Consider the following 23,726-nt stretch of genomic DNA (forward strand, 5'->3'; position numbering starts at 1 on the left):
TGGATGCAAGAGGAGGAACTCTGAGCCTTGTATTTGCATTCCAGTCTGTTTGATGTTGGTGTGACAGAGGCTGGAGTGTTCTAGATCCAACAGCACTTCATTGACAGGTATTGCCAGTCTATTCTGTGTGGATTTATGTAGAATATTTGTTAGTTTATATTTAATATCCCTCGAGGCTGAGAGGGGACTCTCAAGTTTATCTGAGACACTTCTGAATAGATCCTGGAGGGACCTACAGTCGTCAGTTGAGGTGCAAGGCTGAATTATTGAGGGTGTGGAAGACAGTGAAGACACACATGATGGAGGAAGAGTGTTTGAACGATCTTCCTCTCTAAGCTGAGAGGCCTAGTCGTCTGTGTCGGAGAAGTCTGACCTAATAGATGATTGCATGCTGGGATTTTTGTTTCTTCCGGAAGAAGGGTGCTTTTGAAAGTAGGGTTTCCTTTTAAAGGAACCCTCTCTACCTGGATTTTTGGCTTTCAAAATCAGGTCTTCTGGAATCGAGATCCCACGTGAGTAGGCAAATGAGGTGTGAGATATTTAAATCTGCACTTCATTTGCATTTCTGATCAGTGGCATTTGCATGCCCCTTCTGAAAGGTAGCATCTGTGACAAGCTTTAAAAATAATGCAAATGCTTCACCCAAGTGCAAAAATACAACTGAAAAACGACGTGAAACAAAAAATGCTTTTGCAGTCCTCTTTATAGCACGGCTACTTTTACACTTTTATGACCTGTCTGCAACATTCTTCCTTAGCTAAGGAAACTGTTTTGAAATACATTTTAAAAAATGGTTTCTAACAGAAATAATGTCCTCATCAGAAGGGACAGTACGTAGCTTTGTTAAAAATGAGTTTGAAAATATCCAAGGCAACTTTAACAAAAGTCAAGTTCATTCTACAACTTGGTTACAGACAACAGTTAAGGTCTCATCCCCACTGTAAAATGCAGCAATTTTGTAACCTTGTATCTTGACTTAATTGTAATTTAGAGTGTGATGAAGTCATGCCCAAGTTGACAATGGCCAGTACAATGCTGCTAATAGAAACAGGAGAAAGCGTAATGTGGACCAGGTCTTAGAAATTTTAGGCAAGAAATTACCAACGGTCCGTGAAGTCCCAAAACCCAACTCTGGTGGGAACACCCAGCTGGCACTAGAGACGGTATCTTCTTTCTCGTGCTTTGATGGAAGGTCTTGAAAAAATATTAGGTTTACACTTTCCTATTATATTTTACTTTGACCCTTGCATAGTCTCCTTTGTTTTTATCAGTCTTCCTCACCTCTCTAAGATTACAAACCACCTCAGTTCCAGATAAAACTAATCCCATTCCCAGGAGCGGGCCCTTGGCTTTCAGGTTGTAAGAGCAGCAGCCTGATTGGAATGACAGCACACAATATGTAACTCAGGAAACTATTTCAGGTTGAAGCATGTCCTTGCAGTGGAAGAGAGAAAATTTGAAGTTTAGCAGATGGCTACATGTGAGAATTAGGAAAATATAAAGACAGAACAGAAGAGTTCTAGAATTTTACAGACTAATTCTAGAGGGAGCAAAGTGTAAAATACAAGTTAATTTGATTAGTGTGACTTTGATCTTTCGTCTGTGTGGCTTTGATCTCTCATGTTCAAGCTGTCATAAATAAGACAAAAATACGCAAAAACCACTAAAATGTGCAATCTTAGCGTTAGCGCATCCCAGATTTACTGAGAGCCCTACCTATATGGTTGACTTGTGCAGCAGACTAAGGCTCTTGATCGAGATAACCTTATTGAATACTGAAGTCATGCAGTACGGGGGAAAAAAACCAAACCAAAACCCTGAAATATAATAGGCATTATACAAATCCAGAATCTGGTGATGTCTAAAGAGCCTAAACCAAACAAAAAACCCAGCTTACTAAGCCCTTAAATCTTTAACATAAACGTTGCAGATGAAAAGTCATGGTCCAGAGGATAAGTGCAATAATAATTAATTCATTTATATTTAAAAAGCCTTCCAATTTATTAGCATCTTTTTTCTCTCTACTGTTTTTGTGTCCTGAGAGGTATTGTTCATCTTTGAGCTACTACTATTTCTTGCTTCTGTCCCCATCTTTCCAATACTGTTCAGTCTGCATTTCTGTAAGTCGTGAGATAGTACGGTGATATGCAAAGATTTCCTCCTCTCCTGTAAACATGGACAGTCCTCCAGCTGAGTCCTAGATGGATATATATACATATAGAAACAGAACTTTGAGGCACAGATCTATTTTCAACCACATCCCACCCAAACTATATCTCTGAATGCTTCAGCAAACTACATAATACAAGACAGTGGACAGTTCAGGGCACCAATAGGGAAACAAAATGTAAAAATTCTCTAGCTAATGTTAGAAGACACCCTAGCTTGAGCCACTGAATTCTTTGTAGAAATATGACAAAGCAATATATGGGGGCCAAAAGGAAAATGATGTTGTTGGCATTTGCTTCTGCATTTTTGTTGACTCTGACTCAATACAGAGGTAAATTTTCTTAATTGTTTTAACACACAATTACTACAATTTAATGGCTGATAAAATGCAGTTTTATTGTTCCCTTAAAATTAAATAATAAATGATTATACAAATATTAAGTAATCCCAAACCTCAGATGAAGTTAAGCAGTCAGAAGACAGGCAATACTTTGGGAGCCAATACTCCTTGCTTTGTGTACATGGTGAGACATATGGCCAAAAGCTTAATTCATTTTAGTCATCCAAAAATGCAACAATCCCAGAAAAATGCCCTATTTGGAGTTAAAATTGTTTTAAAAGCTATTAGCAAGTGTAACAAAAAATACCTAGGTAAATTTCCTTCTAACAAACACATACTTATTAGGAACCACTCACTTGAATGGACAAGTGGACTGTAACCCAGCTCTGCATTTCTACAAAGAGATGCAACTGAGAATTTAGTTGCCATTTTCATTTGTTAAACATACGATGTGTCTACACTATCCCCCTTCTTCAAAGGGGGCCTGGTAATCAGCCTGAGTGGAGAATACTAATAAAGTGCTACGATGAATATGGAGCAACTCATTAGGCTAATTCTCCCCGTGGCAACTTCCCAGTTGCAAACGTTGAAGTGCCGGCATGCCGTGTAGCTGCGGACACTTCAAAGCACCTGGCACAGCCATACTGATGTAAACTGATGCTGGTGCAAGTCCCCTAAACTCACTGAAGTTATAGCAAGGTGAAGCTTGGGTCAATATTTTCATAAGTTATGGAGTAAATACATAAAATAGGAAGATTTAAAATAATTCATGGATTTATGAAAAATGGATCCATGTCTCGATATTTTTCTTGACAAAACAGATACAGTATACACAGTATGTACAGTATATGCAGTATACACAGTATATACAGTATACTGTATCTGTTTCATCAAGAAAAAGATCAAGAGACATGGATCCATTTTTCATAAATCCACGAATTTTATATGTATATATAGATACACACACACACACATTATATATATAAAATAAAAGTGACAACTGTGCTGCATGGATTCTACTACACAACAGCAAATCATCAGTTAAATGTTTCCCATGGCCTTTCTCCTGCAATGGTGGCAGGATATCAGATCAAAGCCAATTATGCTCTTTTGTAACAAAAGGAGATGATGTTGATAACGCTCACCTGGCTCAACCCCAAATCATCCAACAATATTCTACTTTCCTCCAGCCCACTGTCATGATGTTCTAGCAGAAACAAGCTGTGGAGAGGTGTCAATGCAGAACAAATAATCCGTACCTGAAATAGAGGGAAAGGTATATTGGCACCATTGCTTGTGTTTTACACACATCTTTTATGGAAAAAGCTTAAAAAGACTTCATTTCTTTTTTCCAAGGTATCTAAGTTTCAGCTGCCCGCTCATACTGCAGCTATATGGCTTTATTATTTCCTCATTTGTGAGAGACCAGTAAATATGAGAACTTTAATTAACTGCGTCTTTTCTGAACAACAACTTGCAGACCATTTTTATTCATAGTTCTGGGTGACAGCTACTTTCTCCCCTCAGTGATCCATGTAGTAGGCATGGACCCACCTTTGTCACCATTGTAACGTAACAGGACTTTATATGGATATGGAAGCCATTTTGTGTGTCCGTTGTATCTGTTGGCACCAAATGTGTGTCAAGGGGGCTGTGTGAGGTGTCTAATGAAAGCTGATAATGCCCTGAATCTATGTATGCTACTTACAAGTCTGTGTCGTGTTTCTATGTGAAGTTACAGATGTTAGCCCTGTAGCTGTATTAGAAATATTTCAGTGCTGAGACTCACAATGGGAGGTGGGTTTCCACCCCAGCCAGGGCAATAGATGGAGTAGAGGCCCAGCTGGCCAATACACATTTTGTGAGGATGGGGTTTTCCTTTTGGGACTGCAACAAATGGCAACACGGCATGGTGACCCACCGGATCAGGTGGTACACCAAGACCCATGGCAGAAGAATGGAATCTTCCCCCGTCCTATAAAAGTGGTTTCTGGGCACAGATAGAGCAAGCAATCCAGGGTAACTTTGCTTAAAATCTGGGCTCCGTACAACCCCAGGCTGGGGCTTCTTTCTTACTAAGGCAAATCCAATCAGCCACAAAATACCTCTGCCAGCCCCATTGACCAGCCAGAAGCCACACAAGTAAACGCACTGACTTCCCAGCTGCTATACCAGCCCAGACCAACAACCCCAAACTTAGGTGAGAGGTTTTTAAACCTGTTTCACCAACTCCACACAGATTCTTCTGGGCCCTAAATGGTCCAGCCACAGGCTGCCTGGTCAATATATACTTGGATATTACCCAAATCACCATGTTCACCAATCCTGCAGATCTAAATATCTAAAGGTTTATTAATAATAAAAAAAAAAACAGGGTTAGAGAGGAAAATCATTAAAGCAGTATTTTGCATCCATCACTTTCAGTTACTGATTCAGGCCAGCAGTGTTATATGCTGATTCTTCAAAGTCTTGCAAGCATCCTTTTAAGGGATGGGTTCCTACTCCAGACAGGCTTAACTCATGAGGACTGAAGAACAAAGAGCCCCGGCTAGGACCCATGTTATAGTTTTTTCTGTGTGGAGGGAAAATTCTGTTCTCCTGCCATAGGTCTTGGTTTATAATCTGATCTGGTGGGTCACCACGCCGTGTCGCCATTCGCTGCAGTCCCAGAAGGAAAACTCCACCTTTATGAAAAATGCGTATTGGCTGTCTGGCCTCTGCTCTGTCTATTGCCCTGGCTGGTGTGGAAACTCACCTCCTATTGTGAGCCTCAGCACACTGATAAAATACAGCTGCAGGGCTAACATCTATAACTTTACATACAAACATGGCAGAGACCTATAAGTAGTATATACAGGTTCAGGGCATTATCAGCTTTCATTAGACACCTCACACGGCCCCCTGGACACAATATTTGGTGCCAAGAGATACAATGGACACATAAATTGGCTTCCATGTCCATATAAAATCCTGTCACGTCACAACCACATTCTCAGAATATTTGCTGTATGGTATAATCTTTACCACTACAATTTACCTTTTTAACTAAGCACTATAAAAACAACTAGAAAATTACGGATTATCACTTGTTAGGGTTACAATGACAGGATAAATGAACTACACAGACATTCCCATCAAAGACTACGAAGTTCTTCTAAAAGTTCAGTTTTGCCACTTCATTTTGGACCTATAATATTCACGTGAGTTAAATTTAGCTTGAGTTTTATCATTACTACTATTTTAGCAAGACAGTTAAGGCTGTAATGACTGCTTTCAGATCTGATTTGAAGAATACGGTATATAGTGTATCCCTATGAGGTTAACGATATAAACATACTGTAATATTATTGTAGATAGTATACAAGACATCGATAGATCCCAGAAAAAAAAGATTCCCGTTGCATATTGGTGTCCACAAATATTTAGTTTCATCTTGCTGGAAAAATATAGATCAGTAGAGATGAAGTTTTAACTTTGTGACCTTTGAAGTGATTTTTCCACAGGATTATTTGTAGAGTAAATAGGGAGAATGTTTAATGCTCACTTTTCATGATCACCTGATGTATTTCTTAGAGATTATATAAAGAGGTAACAGATTGTAAAAATAAGTATTTCTGGTTTTGTTACTCCATGCTTACTGCATACAGATTTTCTAAGACACTGTATTTAGTCCCAGTTCAGCATGGTATTTAGAAGGTCCCTAACTTTAAGTCCAATAAGACTATTTGCATGCTTGAAGTTAGGCAGGTGCTTAAGTTTCTTGGTGAATCAGAGACTTTACGATTATCTTAAAAAAGACTAATATCTCAATAGATATTTCCTGATTACATAAATATTTAAGTGTGTACATATGTAATCACACACAGGAGGGAACTTAATATTTTCATTACTCTTTTAAAATGATCAGCTGAAATATGAAATGCCCTTTTTGTTTTAATAGTGCTGATTTTGCTTCTCTATGATTGAAACCTTTGAAAATCCAAGTTAAGTGCTGCTTTTATCATTACTAATCCATTAGCAGTTCTGCAACCTGATTTAAAATCTACAACAAATGCTTCTTCTAAAATTAATATCACATTTAAAGAAATATGTTAACACTTTAAACTCTCTCCATTATGAATTATTCCTTATTGGCTGTGATAACATACCAATGGCCATTCCTAAACTAAAATCATAAAGCATGAGCATAGCTCCAGAATACTCATTGGAAAATTCTTTATTTATTAGAATGATACCAAATATATAATTGTTTATTTACGGGTTCAGGAAAACATCCCTATGCAGGAAGGACAAAAGAAGACATACAGAAACGTAAGCACATGCTTACGTCCAACTGAAATCAGTGCTTACTTGATTTCGTGAATTGAGGACTTTATATGAAAGCATTCTGAAATGATATTTAAAACATGGTCATACTACACTAAGCTCACAATTTTCAAATTAATATTTTTTCACTTCTTTTTAAAATCACTTTTTAGATTATAAGTGTCTAGAAATGGCGAGATTTTACTCTTAAGTGAAGGTACCTTTAATGAGGAAAAATATGTACATTTCAGATGCAGAAAAAGCCAAAGTAAGTTATGTTTTTGAAAATGAAAATAAAGGAAAATTAATTCCGTGTAATTTTGCTTCTTTGAAGATAACATATAGCATTCTCAATCCTGGAATTAAGCTGGTAGTTTTGTAGCATTGTGGTGAGGAGCACAAACCAAAGAGAGAAAAATCTTGTATGAGTAGGTCTTCAAAGAAAAATATTTCACATGAGTAAATAATCATGACAAGCCTTTACGCTCTACTTAAATATGAAAATTGTTAAGTAACCCCTGTACTGTCTTAGTTCAAAAGTCACTCATTAAAGGAAAGGAAGAAATGAAAATATAGCCGGCCCTTGCTATTTCATTCTAACGAGTGGGAGACCCCAGGCAATTATTGAACCTTGTGGAAAAATAAGGTCCTGATCCTGCACTGAGCAGTGTATGAGGAGACTGCTCCACCAGCATGGAGCACCAATGACTTCATTGGGGTTCTGAGCAGGCACTGGGGTGAGCCCCCATGTTCAGCCCTGGATTGGTGAGCAAACAAGTCTGTGCTGAGAGTGATAACAGAGCTGGTAGCAGTCTATTGGACTTGATTTTTTAAAATGGATGTTGCAATATTTACTGTTTATTTTAATCACAGGGCCTCCACAAGTTGCACACATCTGACTTACAAACATCTGCCTACAAACCAAAGCTCCCCTGCAGCTGAAGGGAAGCATGCAAGGGGCATGCAGAGGGGGCAAGCAGTGCCAGTGCAGGCCGACGGACTCCAGAGGAGCTGGGGGGTAGTTGTGCAGCCAGTGGCTGGTGAGAAGCAGCACTTTCAAGGAGAAATCACCACTTCTCTCCAGCTGCTGGCTGCACAGCCACTCCCCAATCCTTCAGAGTCCTCTGGCCTGTGCTTGAACCACGTGCTGCCTTCTGGTGAGCAGAGGTGGGGCGCAGCCTGCAGGGGCAGGGGGAAGAAGGTGGCTGGGGGGATGCCCCAGAAATCCCTTTCAGAATTTCCATCTATCGCCTCATCCTCATCCAATTAAACCTCTGTCCTAAGACCCAGCATTGAAGGTTAAATAAACTATTATTATTTTTCATTGCAAATACACAGTATTTCAGCTACGTAATGGGTTAAATAGGCTTTTGTGGGCTAGCCTGGGACCCTAACTCCCATTTATGACATTGATTCTATGGGAAAATACATTCCGAGCTCCAAAAGCTGAATTATAAACAAACTTTTGGAACACAAGCCATTCATAAGTTTGGGAATTCCAGTACTGTAAAGACTCCCACATTGAGTCTTGGCTAGGACATGACCATAGCAAATTTGGTACATGTAGTCATCTCGGTAATATATCATCTCTGTTGTTAACTCTTTGCCAAAAAATGCAGATAGTTCTATTTTTACGTGCAACTTATGCATGTTATTGGACTAAATGTGAGAGTCTATTATAGCTTATAATGTTATGTAAAATCAGATCATTTATAAAGTGGCCAAACAGCATTATAATATATACATAACTGTAACACTTAGTTCTCACCTTATGATCATAAAATGTATCAATAAGAGTAATGAAGCGGCGTGCTTGAGTCCTTTTTGCCATGGTAAGTAGCGGTATGTTACGAACAAAGACTGTGTCAAAATTCTTAGATATTTCCAAATAATCACTAGCTCCAAGTGGCTGAAATAAAAAAGTGATAACTTTAAATTCCACTAAACAGAGAAAGATACATTAACGCTAAGAACGTAAGAATGGCTAGACTGAGTCACATCAAAGCTCTGTCTAGCCCGGTATGCTGTCTTTGGATAGTGGCCAATGCCAGATGTCCCAAAGGGAATGAACAGAACAGCTGATCACCATCCCTTGTTGCCCCTTCCCAGCTTCTGGCAACAGAGGCCAGGGCACCATCCCTGCACATGCTGGCTAATGGCCATTGATGGATCTATCCTCCAGGAACTCATCTGATTTTTTTTTTATCCTGTTATAGTCTTGGTCTTCACAGCATACTCTGGCAGGTTGATTGTGACTTTTGTGAAAAATACTTTGTTTTAAACCTGCTGCCTATTAATTTCACTGAGGCTGCATCTACACTACAAAATGACTTTGAAGTTAACTTTGAAGTAAGGGGCTACTTCGAAGTAGCCTTGAGAGGATCTACACACACTTTTCCTTACTTCACCATTAACTTCGAAGTAAGGGAGGTTAACATTGAAGTCACTACTCCATTCCTGGGAATGAAGTAGCACCCTGCTTCGAAGTTTAACTTTGAAGTAGGGTGTGTGTAGACGTTCTGTCCTCACTACTTTGAAGTAAGGGGTCTGTCATGGTGGCGTGGCACGCCCCTCCCCACCAAGCATGGAGACACTCAGACCAGCCCAGACATGACTCTATGGTCCCTGCTGGCCGCCTGACATGGAGCAGCTCCCCAGCAACCCCAGGCAGGTAGCTGAGAGCATGCCACAAGCAGGGGCAGGATAAGCTCCCACGCGGACTGCCCCTGCTCAATGCACCAGAAAGCACCTGCACTCCCCCGGACACTGTGGCAGCACAGCCAGACCTCCCTGCCACCCCGAAGGCCTCGGACGATGAGTCTGAGGGCTCACAGCACCCAGGCAAGGCGTGTACATGGAGGGGACCCTCATGAACTGAGGGGGAGCTGAAGGACCACCTCGCTCTGTGGCAGCGGGGGAGGCCCTTCGCCAAACCAGCACCCAGCAGTGGAATGCTGAGGCCTACAACGGGCTGGCCAGGGGGCTCACTGCCTGACCTCAGTCACACCAGGAATAGTGTCTGGATCAAGGTTAAGGAGCTGAGGCAGGCCTAATGCAAAGCCTGCGATGCTGCCAGCCAGTTGGGGGCATGGCCTGTGCATTGCCCCCCCTAGAGGGAGCTGCATAGGCTCCTGGGGCTGAAGGAGGTGGCTGCCCCAGTGCACCTGGTGGACACTGCCACCACTGCTGCCCCCTACCCCCGCAGACACCAATGAGGAGGCGGGCCCCTCTGGCACCACCAGCCCCCAGCACAGGGACTGGCCCACTGAGACTGAGGTCGATGACGAGGGCTCCAGCGATGGGACCCTCATCGTTGCCCTCCCCTGTCCTCAGCCACCCACATCGAGCTGACTCAATGGCTTTTGGCCAGGGTGGGCACAGCTGCCCCAGCCCCACTGGCCTCCTCTGTACTCCTGCAGAGGCCGAACCCACGACACCCCCACCTCACCCCTGGAAATAAGAGGAAGCAGCCAAAATCTTAAATTATAGCAGAATTTCTGGGGGAAAAAAAAACTGTATTTAAAAGAGATGTCAAGATATTGCATGCAGTTCAAAACTTGATCTAGCATTAAAATTATTTAAAAGCTTTAATGAGAAAGTTAAATGCTCATTTAAAGATATGAAATCATTAATACAAGATATGCACAAACATCACATGCAACAATACACAATCAAATCCATTTAAAATGATTTTCTGCTTTTTTTTATACATCAGGATATAAAACTGTTTGCAGTTGTTGCTGCCACTTTGTTCATAGGATCTGAAACACAAAGGCTGTGTCTACACTAGCTCCATGCTTCGAAGAGAGGATGGTAAGTAGGGTGTTGGGAGTTTATTAATGAAGTGCTGTGGTGCACATGTAGCACTTCCTTAAGCAAACTCCCCCCCGCGGCAACTCCGAAGCGTTAAACTTCAAAGTGCCGGCTTGCATGTAGCTGCGGCTCAGCCGCCAGTACTTCCAAGTGCCTGGGCAACTTCGAAGTCCCTTTACTCCTCAAAGTTTAATACTTTGAAGTACCGGCGGGTGAGCTGCCGCTACATGCAAGCCAGCACTTTGAAGTTTAACACTTCGGAGTTGCCACGGCGGGGTGGGGGTGGGGGGGGGCATGGAATTTGCTTAATGAAGTGCTGCATCTGCATCGCAGCACTTGGTTGATAAACTCCCAACACCCTGCTTGCCATGCTCCCTTCGAAGTAGGGAGGTAGTGTAGACATGCCCAAAGTGAGTGAGGTAACGTTTCATTGGAGCACCTTCTACTGACAGAAGAGACAAGCTTTCAAGCTTCACAGAGCTGTTCCTCAAGTCTAGGGAAGAGCTTCCTACACAACTGCTTTTACACATTCTGAAAGGCTCCAGTTCACTCAATGCAAATTAGGGTCTGACTATCACTGAACTAAGTTTGCAAGACTCCAAGACTGGTGGTAGATATCTAAACTTTATAATCCCGTCAGGCTATATTTTCTTATACTTCATAAGCTTTAATATTCTGCATTTTTCAAACCATAATCAGTATTCTGAATTCACAAAGCCTACCCCACGAACAACAGAGTTAACTGATTTATTAAGTACTGAATGGCACTTTAGATAGTAATACCTTTGAGTACATTACTTCAGCTTTTATGTTTTAGACAAGGATTACCTCATACCGGTCCTTCACATGGTAAGTATGATATTCCTCATCCTCCTACCTGAACAATTACAAAGTTCAATACTCTTGGATGTATCCGGTTAGCTGAATAATTTTCTAAGTGGGAACAAATTACTTTTTAACAGGTTGTTTTTGTAAAATGCTTATCAAAACTTGAAACAACTTCATGAATCTGTAGAAAACGTGTCATCTTAAATTAGCAATCAGCTATTTTGTATGCTGGGCTGATCCTCTATAATAAACTTTTGCAGATAAGGAACTTATTTGCTGTTTCATTACTCCTGTGTAAAACATGCAGGTGACAGAAAAACAGTGTAGATTTCTGTAATTAACTCTGAAAGGCTTCAAGATTTTATCAACAACACACTAATGCAAAATGCGTTAGCACACATGTACTACTTCCTGACCAAGAGGTTAGTCCACTTCAATTTGCCTGACTGAGTTGTCAACTTTATATTTTTTGTTTATCTGTACAGTTAATGTGTGTTCTGCTATCATCATGTCTGTTCAAGTAGGAGGTTTATTATTTAATGGTCTCGAAAGACTGTTCTGTTCTCAGAGTTACTCTTGTATTTCCATTATATGTTCCTGGTAGTGATACAAGGATAGCTAGCTCTTAACTTAACAAGAGTATAAAACATCCAGCTCAGCACTGACAACACGGAAAAATTATGTTTTTGCAGAGAAAAGATGCCTTACATAAGTTAAGCTGAAACATCCTTTTCTAAATCAAGGTTAAATATATTGGTTGATACTGAAATAAGTTAGAGGTCAAGCCTTAATGAAATATACAAGACTAGTGACTGATAATTAAGAATAGCAAAACCTAAAAATTATGTATGCAACAATACAATTTAGAATAGATACATTTACTAAAAGTCAAAAACTGTTCAGAACCCAGATGCTTGTGAACTTACATATTGAACAACATAAATATATAAAGCCCTTCATACAGATTCCAGGGAAATCATTCTTCTGTAAGCAATCTGGCTGATGATACACAGAATTGAGCCAACACCCTTAGGATTATGATTCAAGAGAGAAATGATAGAACTTGGGGCATAATAAGAGATTCAGTTAAATGTCTGAGGTTGAAGATGAAAAGCACACACAGCTAAAACCTCCAATGTAAGGAGTATGGTATAAAATTTAAAACTAAAGGTATAGTTTGTAGTGTAAGTGTGCTGGAGAATTTTGTGAATTTAAAGGTGAAATACAGTGATTACATTTTCCCTGTGGTTACATTCTGAAGATTTACTCTAGCAAGAAATTTTCGTACTGACCTAGTGGCATGGGCTATAAGGGCTGTTTGTTCTTTAAAAGTTCCACTGTGGGATTTCTTGCAGATATTGGCTACTTCCAGAGACAAGGGGCTGAACTAGACAGACCAGAGATCTGATCTGGTATAGTGGTTTCTATGATAATTACATACACAAAAACCTGTGTTCCAATAACATTAAGGTTGCAATCTATAGTATATTGAAATTCTCTTTAAATATATGACAGCAGTTATACAAGTGGTTTGTAAGAAACTGATTTGCAGTGAGAGTTGTGCTCCTCGGGGCAGAAACCATGATAACAGCTGCATGCTATGCTAGCTTTCCTGCAAGCAAGAGACGGGGAGAGGCTGAAATATGTTTTGAGATCTGGGAAGCAGAAAGGAGGGAAGAGTCTCTAGTGAACAATCTGTGCTGCTAAAGCTCTTGTGGAGCTGAGACAAGAACTGATCCCTGGTCACTTGCTGCAGGTTTGAGAAGCAGCAAATAGTGAAAAAGGGAACAGTGGCTTCAGAGTGTGAACTGGTAAATCTGGTAAATACTGTTAAAGAGGAAAAGTACAAGGGAGAAGGGGCTGGAATTCTCCAAAGCACGTAAGTGACTTAGGAGCACAACTCCCTGAAATTTTTCAATGTTCAGTGGTTTTGTTAATCCCTGGGGCTTTTCTTTCAGGAGAATTAAGGCTTTCATTGTTATAAACTGCCTCCTCCAAGCCCCTGGTGTTCTTAGGTTAATACTGCCCCCAAACTGTAAGCATACTTATGTGCTTTTGAAAATTCCAACAGTGAGCTTCTTAATTTAGTACTCCTTCACTATTCTTCTTCTCGATGTATCTGTATTTTAACACTTGCTCACTGCGCTTGCTCTCATATTAGAATGTAATCTATTTGAGCTAGGGACTGGGTCTTCCTATAAAAATGCCCAGCACCTAGCATAGTGGGGCCCCAACCTTCATTAGAGCTTTTGAGCATTTCTGTACTACAAATAATAGTGTTAGGTAAATTACAGTTTGCAAGCTAGAAGGAAGCAAAACAACATTCAAACTAAAAAACATGGTGGGAACACTTAAAAGATAAAAAAGCCATTTTTAAATTTCGCATTGCTGTAGAAGACTCACTTGTGAGGACTGAAAGGACTCTCCACTAGCGAGAGTTATGATGGTCAAGTCACTTCACCTTTGTTCTTTAGTTTGCCCATCAACAACATAAGTAACATAAAAATACTTTTATGTTGACAGGACAAGCTAATTCACATTTGAAGTTCTTGGGTAGAAGGAGCTATTTAACTGCTTAGGACAAGAATGAAAAATATCATACATAGGCTGCGTCTACACGTGCACGCTACTTCGAAGTAGCGGCAGTAACTTCGAAATAGCGCCCGTCACGTCTACACGTGTTGGGCGCTATTTCGAAGTTGAAATCGACGTTAGGCGGCGAGACGTCGAAGTCGCTAACCCCATGAGCGGATGGGAATAGCGCCCTACTTCGACGTTCAACATCGAAGTAGGGACGTGTAGACGATCCGCGTCCCGCAACATCGAAATAGCGGGGTCCTCCATGGCGGCCATCAGCTGGGGGGTTGAGAGATACTCTCTCTCCAGCCCTTGCGGGGCTCTGTGGTCACCGTGGGCAGCAGCCCTTAGCCCAGGGCTTCTGGCTGCTGCTGCTGCAGCTGGGGGTCCGTGCTGCATATACAGGGTCTGCAACTAGTTGTTGGCTCTGTGTATCTTGCACTGTTTAATGAAAGTGTGTCTGGGAGGGGCCCTTTAAGGGAGCGACTTGCTGTTGAGTCCGCCCCGTGACCCTGTCTGCAGCTGTGCCTGGCTCCCTTATTTCGATGTGTGCTACTTTGCCGTGTAGACGTTCCCTCGCTGTGCCTATTTCGATGTTGGGCTGAGCAACGTCGAAGTTGAACATCGACGTTGCCAGCCCTGGAGGACGTGTAGACGTTATTCATCGAAATAGCCTATTTCGATGTCGCAACATCGAAATAAGCTATTTCGAAGTTGGGTGCACGTGTAGACGTAGCCATATAGTACAGCAGAGCAGAAAGTTATATTAATAATGTAGAAATAAGGTTAGGGCTTGTCTATGCTAAAAACTCAAGTCAAATGATATTGGGTCAACTTACAACAGTAACAATAATTACTGCAGAGCTTCATGTCCCCACTACCCTTCTTTGGGGGGGGGTGCACTTCCAGGCTCTCCAGCTCCACTCACAGCTCCCCACCAGTAGTCCAGCTGCCCTGTGGGCTCATGGCTCCCTGCTCTCCCTCCCCATTCCCTGTTCCCAGCTGAGAGCTCAGCTGCTGCCTTCTCTTCTACCCCACTGGAAGCACAGCAGCCCCTCAGTCTCTCAGCACCATTCTCCCCATCAGGAGTGGGACGGACACCCAGAATTTGCCTCTATGCTCCAGGTGGGGAGTGGGGCTGCTGCTTGGGTTCCCCAGCTCCCTACTGGGAGTCTTGGTGAAGCTGGGCTTCCAGTGGGAAGCTAGGACCCTGGATGGCAGCTGGGTGCCTAGGAGCAGTCTGGCTGCGAGTGAGGAGCCTGGGTAGCAGCCTGAATAGGAGCGAGGAATGGGGAGCACGTGGCAGGCAGCACCAGAGTGGGAAGTCTGGGCAGCAGGCAGCAGCACAGCTGGCAGCAGGAAGGATTGTTTTTTTTAAATCAGTGTCATAGCTTCAGCATAGAGGCATAGAACTGACAAAAAAGACTGCCAGCAGCTGATGTAGTACAGCGTCTGCATGGACACTCTGTCACCTTCACCACATTGACATCATCTTCAGGAGAGGCACAGGGCTTGAGTTATGATGTTTGTGTAGACAGGCACTTACTTTGATGGCGGGGGCAGAGGCTGTAGCATTCACATAAACTTAGTTAGGTCAACAAACTCCTCATCACCTAATAAATTATTTTGGTAGTCTTTAAAGTGCTACATGACTGCTAGCTTGTTTTTTACAAGCCCCCTTCTTTTGACCCAACTGTAGAGTAGATCATGGTTAAATGTGTTTTGGCTAAATTACATAAGTCAATAGTACCAGCAGAGGGCAGTATTTGCTATGTATAAATGAGAGCATCTTTAAAAGGTACATCACACACTTTCGAGGACAGCTAGAATACATTCTAGTCCTTAAGAATAAGACAACCTTGCTAAATCTAGACTGTATCTCTCTCTCATTTATACTAGAGTAAGATTGAAAAGTCACAGATGTCATGGGTACCAGCTTTAAAACAAGGTCACATGTTAGTGAAAAAGAAAAAAAAAGAATGTAAGAAAAAGCAAAGGACCTATGTGACTTTCCAGACATGAAAAAACTTATTCCAATATACTCAAATACAGAGAAATGTGGTTTCAATCTCATATTTTATTTGCAATTTCATAATCTCCAGTTGTCAAATCTGGGAATTTTACATCTAATTAGTACCTGTGCTTTTCAAAAATGAAGGAGAAATGTTTATTTGACCTTTCTATATATTTACATTATCATAGTTCCTTGACTGGCCAAATGTGTAAAGAAGGAAAAATATTGTTTATTAAACATTTTGTTAATTTCAAGTCATCTGGTCTAATCTATCTGAAAGTCTTCTAAAATATGGTAATTAGCGATAATTATACGTGCTATTTAATTGCCATGATCCTTTTTCATTAAGTTCCCTGATAATTGCAACCTTTTTCTTTACCTGCTAGCCCTATGGTCGATAGCACTTTGCAAACACTTTGTGTATAACACAGTACTTTGTGTGGTCTACAGTATCTGACATAACTGAATTTTGCAACTTTCTTGTTGTGTGGCTATGTTAGTCCTTCATGTAGAGATATAGGGACAGAGAGAGGGGTTAAGTGAGCTATCCAAGGGGGCAATGTCAGCATTAGAATGCAAAAATTGCATCTCAGTCCTCTGCTCATCCCCTCTTCTCAAGGCCTGGAAATGAAAAAGGTGTTGAAGAAAAGAACAGATGTTTGATAAAAACAGACAGCTGTATTCTGGAATATCAGAGGATGCTTGGTACCAAGAAAAACAAAATTATGGTATGAATTCCAAAAGGTGAAAGATTATGTGCAAGTCACGGGAGGTTCTGAATTACCAGCATGAGTCTGCAGGGGGTCTGAAGTACAGAAAGGTTGCTACACATCATGATTGCTTTAAACCAACCAAAATAAGGATAAATATCTTTTGTCCTGCTGTGTTATAAATTATGTTCTTAAATATTGTAACATCAACATTAAATCAAAGAATTCATTTTATGTTTGTCTTATCTTTCTGCTTTCTTATTCCTAGTAGATGATCAAAAATGAGAACTCTACCTACTTCAGGATTTGTATTGTTACAGATGGAATTAACCCTCAATTTACTCAAGACCCATATTTTTATTACATATAGGGTGCGTCTACACTAGCCAGCTACTTCAAAGTAGCCGGCACAAAGTTGAAATAGCACCCGTTGTGTCTACACGCGCCATGTGCTATTTCAATGCTGAAATCGACGTTAGGTGGCAAGATGTCGAAATCACTATTCCCTTCCGAAGACGGGAATAGTGCCCTACTTCGACATTGAAGTAGCCGTGTTAGTCTGTATCTGCAAAACCAACGAGAAGTCCTCTGGCACTTTACAGACCAACAGATATTTTGGAGCATAAACTTTTGTGGGCAAAGACTCGTTTCGTCAGATGCACGAGTGGGGATTCCAGAGGAGGGACTAACTATATAGGATCATGAAAAGGAGGGAATCCCAGTCAAGAGGAAGGCCAGAGTTCACAAGGTCAATTCAGTCAGGGAGGATGTGGCCAATTATCAGCAGCTAATGTGGAGGTGTGAATACCAGGAGAGAAGTAAGTGCTTTTGTTATTGGCCAGCCACTGTCAGCATCTGTTCAGTCCTTGGTTGATGGTGTAAGGATTGAACAGAGACCTGGAGTGTCTGGCCAATTACAAAAGCGGTTTCTCCTGTCCTTGTGTTCACACCTCCACATTATCTGCTGATAATGGGCCACATCCCACATAACTTTTCTTCATAATGTTGTTTTAAACTACTACATAGGGTTTATGATTGTATGATAATTTTTATATGGAAAGTTTCCTAAGTTCACTTTTGCTTTTATTAAACATCTACCACTGTGTCTGCTTTTCTCCATCCAACTTACAAAAAAAATCATAGAAGAAAGGACCAGGGGAAGAGACCTTGTGGCATTTCTCCTCAATCACTCTATGAGAACACAGAAGTCTGAATCTCAGTGGAACAAATAAGAGGTTACACACCAAACTCTTTATGACTCCTGAGATCCATGTGGATCTCAGGCTTATGGGCATGAGGTTATAGTATCTTTGGCATGAACTCAGGATTTCCCTATCCACAGTCCTATGGTTTCTAGGCAGCATAACTCTTTCTTCTCGTTCTCAACTCAGCCCACCAATAATGTGGGATCCACAGTGACAGGGTGGAGGGATGGGGAACCACAAAAATCTCAGTGGATCCTCAGTTAACTCAAAAATCAACCATCAAACATTCCACAGAATAGTCAAAGAAATTAGTCCTCACTGGAAATCAGTGAATAAAAATAATCTGGAGTTTACAGACCAGTTTTTGAGACTGTGTATTAAAAACGTTACAGCTTTTTGGAAAATAAAACCCCCTCTTTTTTAAATCCCTGTGTCTGAAGCACTTTCTGCAATTAATGACATACCTCCTCAAAATATTATCCTCTCTCAGGAAAATGAACAGAGAAAGGCATTACTTTTATGTTTTGTTCTCCAGGAGATTGTATATAAACAATGCTCGCTCACTCCCCCCGCACAATCCACCTTCCCAAAAAATATAAACCTTAACTACAGAGTTCACTGCTGTGGTGCTCTAATAAAAGCAAGAGTTCAAAGACATTATTTTATTGAAATGTATTTCTTCTTAGAAGTATTTTCAGATCATGCCTACTTCATTGCTCAAGTCTAGGAGTAAGAAAGCTGTTTGGTATATTGCTTAGATTTTCATTTTAAAAGAAAATAAGCTTTTTTATTTTGCACAAAATTACTGTATATCTTTTGGGAGGTATGTAAAACTTATTGAAAACTGTCAAGATCTGAGGTTTGGAAAACTTGCCTTAGTATACGAGACAAAAGGGCTATGTCTACACTAGCCCAAAACTTCGAAATGGCCATGAAGCACTGAAATACATATTCAGTGCTTCATTAGCATGCGGGCAGCTGCGGCACTTCGAAAGTGCGGCGGCTCACTGCCACGTGGCTCGTCCAGACCGAGGTCCTTTTCAAAAGGACCCCAGGAACTTCGAAGATTACTAATCTGCTGATACGAATCAGGGGATTTCAAAGTTGGTGGGGTCCTTTCGAAAAGCACTGCTGTTTGGATGAGCCGCACGGTAGTGAGCCGCTGCAATTTTGAAGTGCCGTGGCTGCTCGCATGCTAATGAGGCACTGAATATGTATTTCCATGCTTCATGAGTAATCTTTGAAATGGCCATTTGCATGGCCATTTCGAAGTTTTGGGCTAGTGTAGACATGACCAAGGAGATCAATCTAATGAGTTTATTGAAGAGAAGGTCAAGAGGTGGCTTGATTAGTCTTCAGGCAACAGCGCACTAGAGGACTCCTTAATCTAGCAGATGGATGCAGGGGAGACATATGGGGGGCACAAAGGGTCATGTGCCCCTTCCAGTGTTGTTGAGGGGTGGAGCATGGGACCAGTGGTCACCCTGCAGAGCTGGTTGGTCTATTTGGGACAACTTTCCTATTCTCTTCGCTTTGAGTTGGAGATTACAGCAGCGGCGAACTTTCTAAGGAGTGGACATAGACTCGGATCACAGTCTAGTGATCGCAAACATCAAGATAAAACTTGAGAGAGAGTGTAGGACACAGTTTAAATAGAGAAGAGACGTGGCAAGGCTGGGAGAAGAAGAAATAGGGGATGCATACAGAGCAGTGCTCAAAGAGAAGATTAGGAATATGGGCACAGAGAAAGACCTAGATAAGAGAGTCAAAGGGATAGCCATGACAATAGAAGAGGCAATTGAGCATACAGTTCTGGAAGAAGAGAAGATCAATAACAAGTGGATTACACAGGAGACACTGAAGCTGGTTCAAGAGAATAGAGCATTGAAGACCAGAAGGGATGTTTCCGAGAGGGTGGAACAGCAATATAAGGTGAAATGCAATGAGGTAAGGAAAGTGGCCGTAAATGATAAGGCAAAATAGTTAGACGAGCAGTGTGAAGATATAGAGAGGTACTACGGAGAATGTAAGACCAGGGAGGTGTATATGATTAGGAATATTTATAGGAAGTGGTAGCTGAAGCAGATGGTGATCAAAGATGAGAATGAGGAGGTGCTCAAGAGAAGGTTGTGGAGCGATGGACGAGATATTGCACCAATCTATATAAAGCACAGTTGGACCTGAGTGTTTCAGAGACTGATCAAAGAACTGAAAGAGATATCTCTGCTGAGCATTGAGAGTGAGACTGATATTTTGAAGTGGGGGAGTAGAAAGATGAGTGAAATGACTGAAAAACAACAAGAGTCCCAGAAATTATAAGATCACGGGAGATATGATTAAATATGGTGGAGAAAGTATGCTTCAGGAAATACACCGACTGTGTAATATAAAATGGAAAGAAGGGAAGGCACCTAAGGAATGGACAAGATCCATGCGAGTGACAATACACAAGAAAGGGAGTGCATTTGAGTGCAAGAACTTCAGAACGATTGCCTTAATGTGTCATCTAGGCAAGGTGATGATGATTATACTGATGGAGAGACTAAGATTGCAGATAGAAGAACAGCTAGCAGACAAGCAAGCAGGGTTCAGGAAAGATAGAAGTACCATACAGCAGATATTTGCACTAGGATTGATAGTAGTGAAAGCTTGATGAAAGACCAAGAACATCTACACTGGCTTCATTGATTTTCAGAAGGCATTTGACAGTATAGATTAGAAAGTGACTTGGGGTATGTTGGAGTCATATGGAGCGGATAGCAGACTGATACAGGTGTTAAAGCATATCAGTAACAATGTGGAATCAGTGGTGAGAATGTGTGGAGAGCTGGAAAGTTGGTTTAGAATGAAAAGAGTATGAGACAAGGAGACTGGATATCACTGAGTATCTTCATCACATATCTAGAAGACTGATGGACAAGATAAAGGAGAAGGTAGAAGGGATATCTATCCACAGGATAAGAATTAACTTGAAGTACATGGATGATATAGTTGTCATTGAGCAAGATGAGGAGAAGCTAGCGAGAACATTGCAGGTGCTAAACGAGGAAGGGAAGTGGTACAGACTGATAAGGAACACTGATAAAACAAAAACAATGGTATTTGAAGATAAGGAAATGGGGAAAAAATCAGTGTAGATGAGATTGAACTAGAGAATGTAGAGAAGTTCATGTACATGGGGAGCACCTTAATGTATGATCTAGATGTAAGAATGAAATAGTGACTAGAATAGCAAAAGCAAGAGCAACTTTGAAGGCGATGGATAAGATCTGGAAAAGCAAAGCAATTAGCTTAGGAATGAAGCTGAGCATCTTGAAAATGTGTGTATTTAGTAGCATGTTGTACGGATGTGAGATGTGTAATAATGAAAGATTTGAAGAGAAGAATATTGGCGTTCGAAAGGAGTTGTTATAGAAAGATCCTGAGAATAGGATGGATGCAGGTCACAATGAGGAATTATATAGGAAGATATAGCCGAAAAAGAACGTCCTGCAGAAGGTTATACAATGGAAGTTACACTTGTTTGGGCATATTTGCAGAATGAATGATGAACAAAAAATCAAGACCCTGGTATTTGGCATAATGGACGGTTCAAAGAGGAGACGCAGACTCCACAGGGAATGGGTGGAAAATACAGTAGATTGTTGCAGAGCTAGTCTACAGAAACTCAACCACTCTGTCCTGGACAGGGGAAGACAGAAGGAGATACTGAGGGAGGCATCAGACACCAATGGGTGCTGAGCCTATGGTGATTGTTGATGATGATAATAGCTTTATTCCTATGAATAGTCTCACATCTACTAATGTAATATATGCCATAATGTGCCAGCAATGCCCCTCTGCAATATACATTGGCCAAATTGGACAGTCACTACATAAAAGAATACATGGACACAAATCAGATATCAGAATGGTAACATACAAAAACCTGCAGGAGAACACTTCAGTCTCCCTGCAGGATGTGAGAGAGCCCACAGTTGATAATGATGATGATGATGATGATGATGATGAAGATGAGTACTGGGGGGGAGGGGTCTTGCACCAGTAGTAGGGATTGGGCTCACTGACACACTTACCAGTGGTGGAAAGTGGAGTGATGCCTCTGGGAACCAGGAGAGCAGAGGAGGCTGCGGCCAGGTTGCTCTGATTCCTGCTGACACTAGTGAGTGTGGGGTGGTCTGAACCCTGCTGCCAGCACCAAGCAGTGTTGCTTCAAGGTCAGGATTTGGAGGCAGAGATAGAGTGGGGGTGAGGTGAAGCAGAGGTGGGAACTGTAGAGGGGGTCTGTGGTGTCATAGGCCCTACAATCTCCTAGGAATGGCCCTCCCCCATGTTTGGCATAGCTTGAGGAAGAGTCACGTGGGATGGTGGTCATGTGGTTGATGCTGTCCTTGTGTCCCACCTCAGTAGTTGCCCTGAGATGGATTTGTAATAAAAACTTGCACTGACATCAGCAAACTTCAAATTATAAATAAGACACAAAATCTTAAGGGGATAACTGAAAGAAATTTCGTAAGGGTGTTGAAAAATTCTCCATGACTTAGTGCTTTTAAATCAAAAGTGGCTGATTTCTAACTAGAATAAGTGGGTGAGGTTAGTAATGTCTTTTATTTGAGCACTTTCTGTTGGTTAAAGAGACAAGCCTTTGAGATACATACTCATTCTACTTCAACCACAGATTGTTGGACTAGATTCAGGAGTTCAGAGTGAAATTTGTGCATTGTGTAATACAGGAGACCAGACTAGATGATCATAACAGTCCCACCTCGTATTGAAACCAATGGATTTAAGGACTGAAACCTGGCTTCAAATTTTGATTCTGTGTTCGTCAGACAGGAGTGACTCAAGGTGTCTGTAACCTAATGTTTTTGGTTTGCTGAGGTAGGTCAAACCAGAACAGGCAGGCTTTGCAAATCTTATTACTATGTTTCACCTAATAAGTCATGTCATAATACCGGCAACCTAAATAATTAAACAGTAGTAGGCAGGCATTTTTCAAACATTTGAGTAATCTGTATCAGCATGACACAGAAGAAAGGTTGGGAAGTTTGGTTATATGAAAACAAAAATATCAAGAAGGCAATTTGAGTTTAAAATACAATTCCTTCATGCTACAAAATGAGAGGAGAAACAGGGCTGGGTGCAGTGCAACATATTGTGACATAAGGACCCATTGGTAACTTGGTTACTAACTATACCTTAACACGCTGCTGTCATAGTACTTAGGTCTTATGAGGTGCCTAATAAAAAGGCCATGGAAGTGTCTACTGTGCATATCATAGAGATCCTCAATTACTGTAAGATGATTGCAAAGATGATATTGAAGAAGCTGTATATATATATACATTGAACATTTGTTTTCAGGTCTGTGGCCCAGACATGTTTGAAAAACAGATTTTGCATAGTCACCCCTCACCTAGGTTCACATGTAGATAAATCATTGTAAACCAACACAATGGAAGTATGTTCTGGATGTTGGGGAATACTAGTATGTGAAAAGAGCTTGGAGCCAGCACTCTAGGGCTATGTCTACACTAGCACAAATCTTCGAAATGGCCATGCAAGTGGCCATTTGGAAGATTAATCATGAAGCGCTGAAATGCATATTCAGTGCCCACTAGCATGCTGCCAGCCGTGGCTCTTTGAAATTGCCGCGTTTTGCTCCCACGCAGCTTGCCCAGAGGGGTGTCCTTTTCGAAATGACCCTGCCAACTTCAAAATCCCCTTATTCTGACGACCTGACACGAATAAGGGATTTTGAAGTC

General features: G+C 41.3%; 1 protein-coding gene across 1 annotated transcript in view; it reads right to left on the bottom strand.

Moving 5' to 3' along the window:
• Nucleotides 1-706: 706 nt before the first annotated feature.
• AFG1L (AFG1 like ATPase) overlaps nt 707-23,726 on the bottom strand; it is a 124,665-nt gene continuing 101,645 nt past the window's right edge. Inside the window, exons 11-13 of the mRNA XM_074988827.1 lie at nt 8,583-8,723; nt 3,655-3,768; nt 707-2,197 (exon numbers count right to left, since the gene is read on the bottom strand). Of these exons, the coding sequence (XP_074844928.1) occupies nt 2,069-2,197; nt 3,655-3,768; nt 8,583-8,723 (384 nt within the window). The 3' untranslated portion in view covers nt 707-2,068. The remainder of the gene's footprint in view (nt 2,198-3,654; nt 3,769-8,582; nt 8,724-23,726) is intronic.

Source organism: Carettochelys insculpta, chromosome 3 (genome assembly GCF_033958435.1).
Source record: "Carettochelys insculpta isolate YL-2023 chromosome 3, ASM3395843v1, whole genome shotgun sequence".
NCBI lineage: Eukaryota > Metazoa > Chordata > Testudines > Carettochelyidae > Carettochelys > Carettochelys insculpta.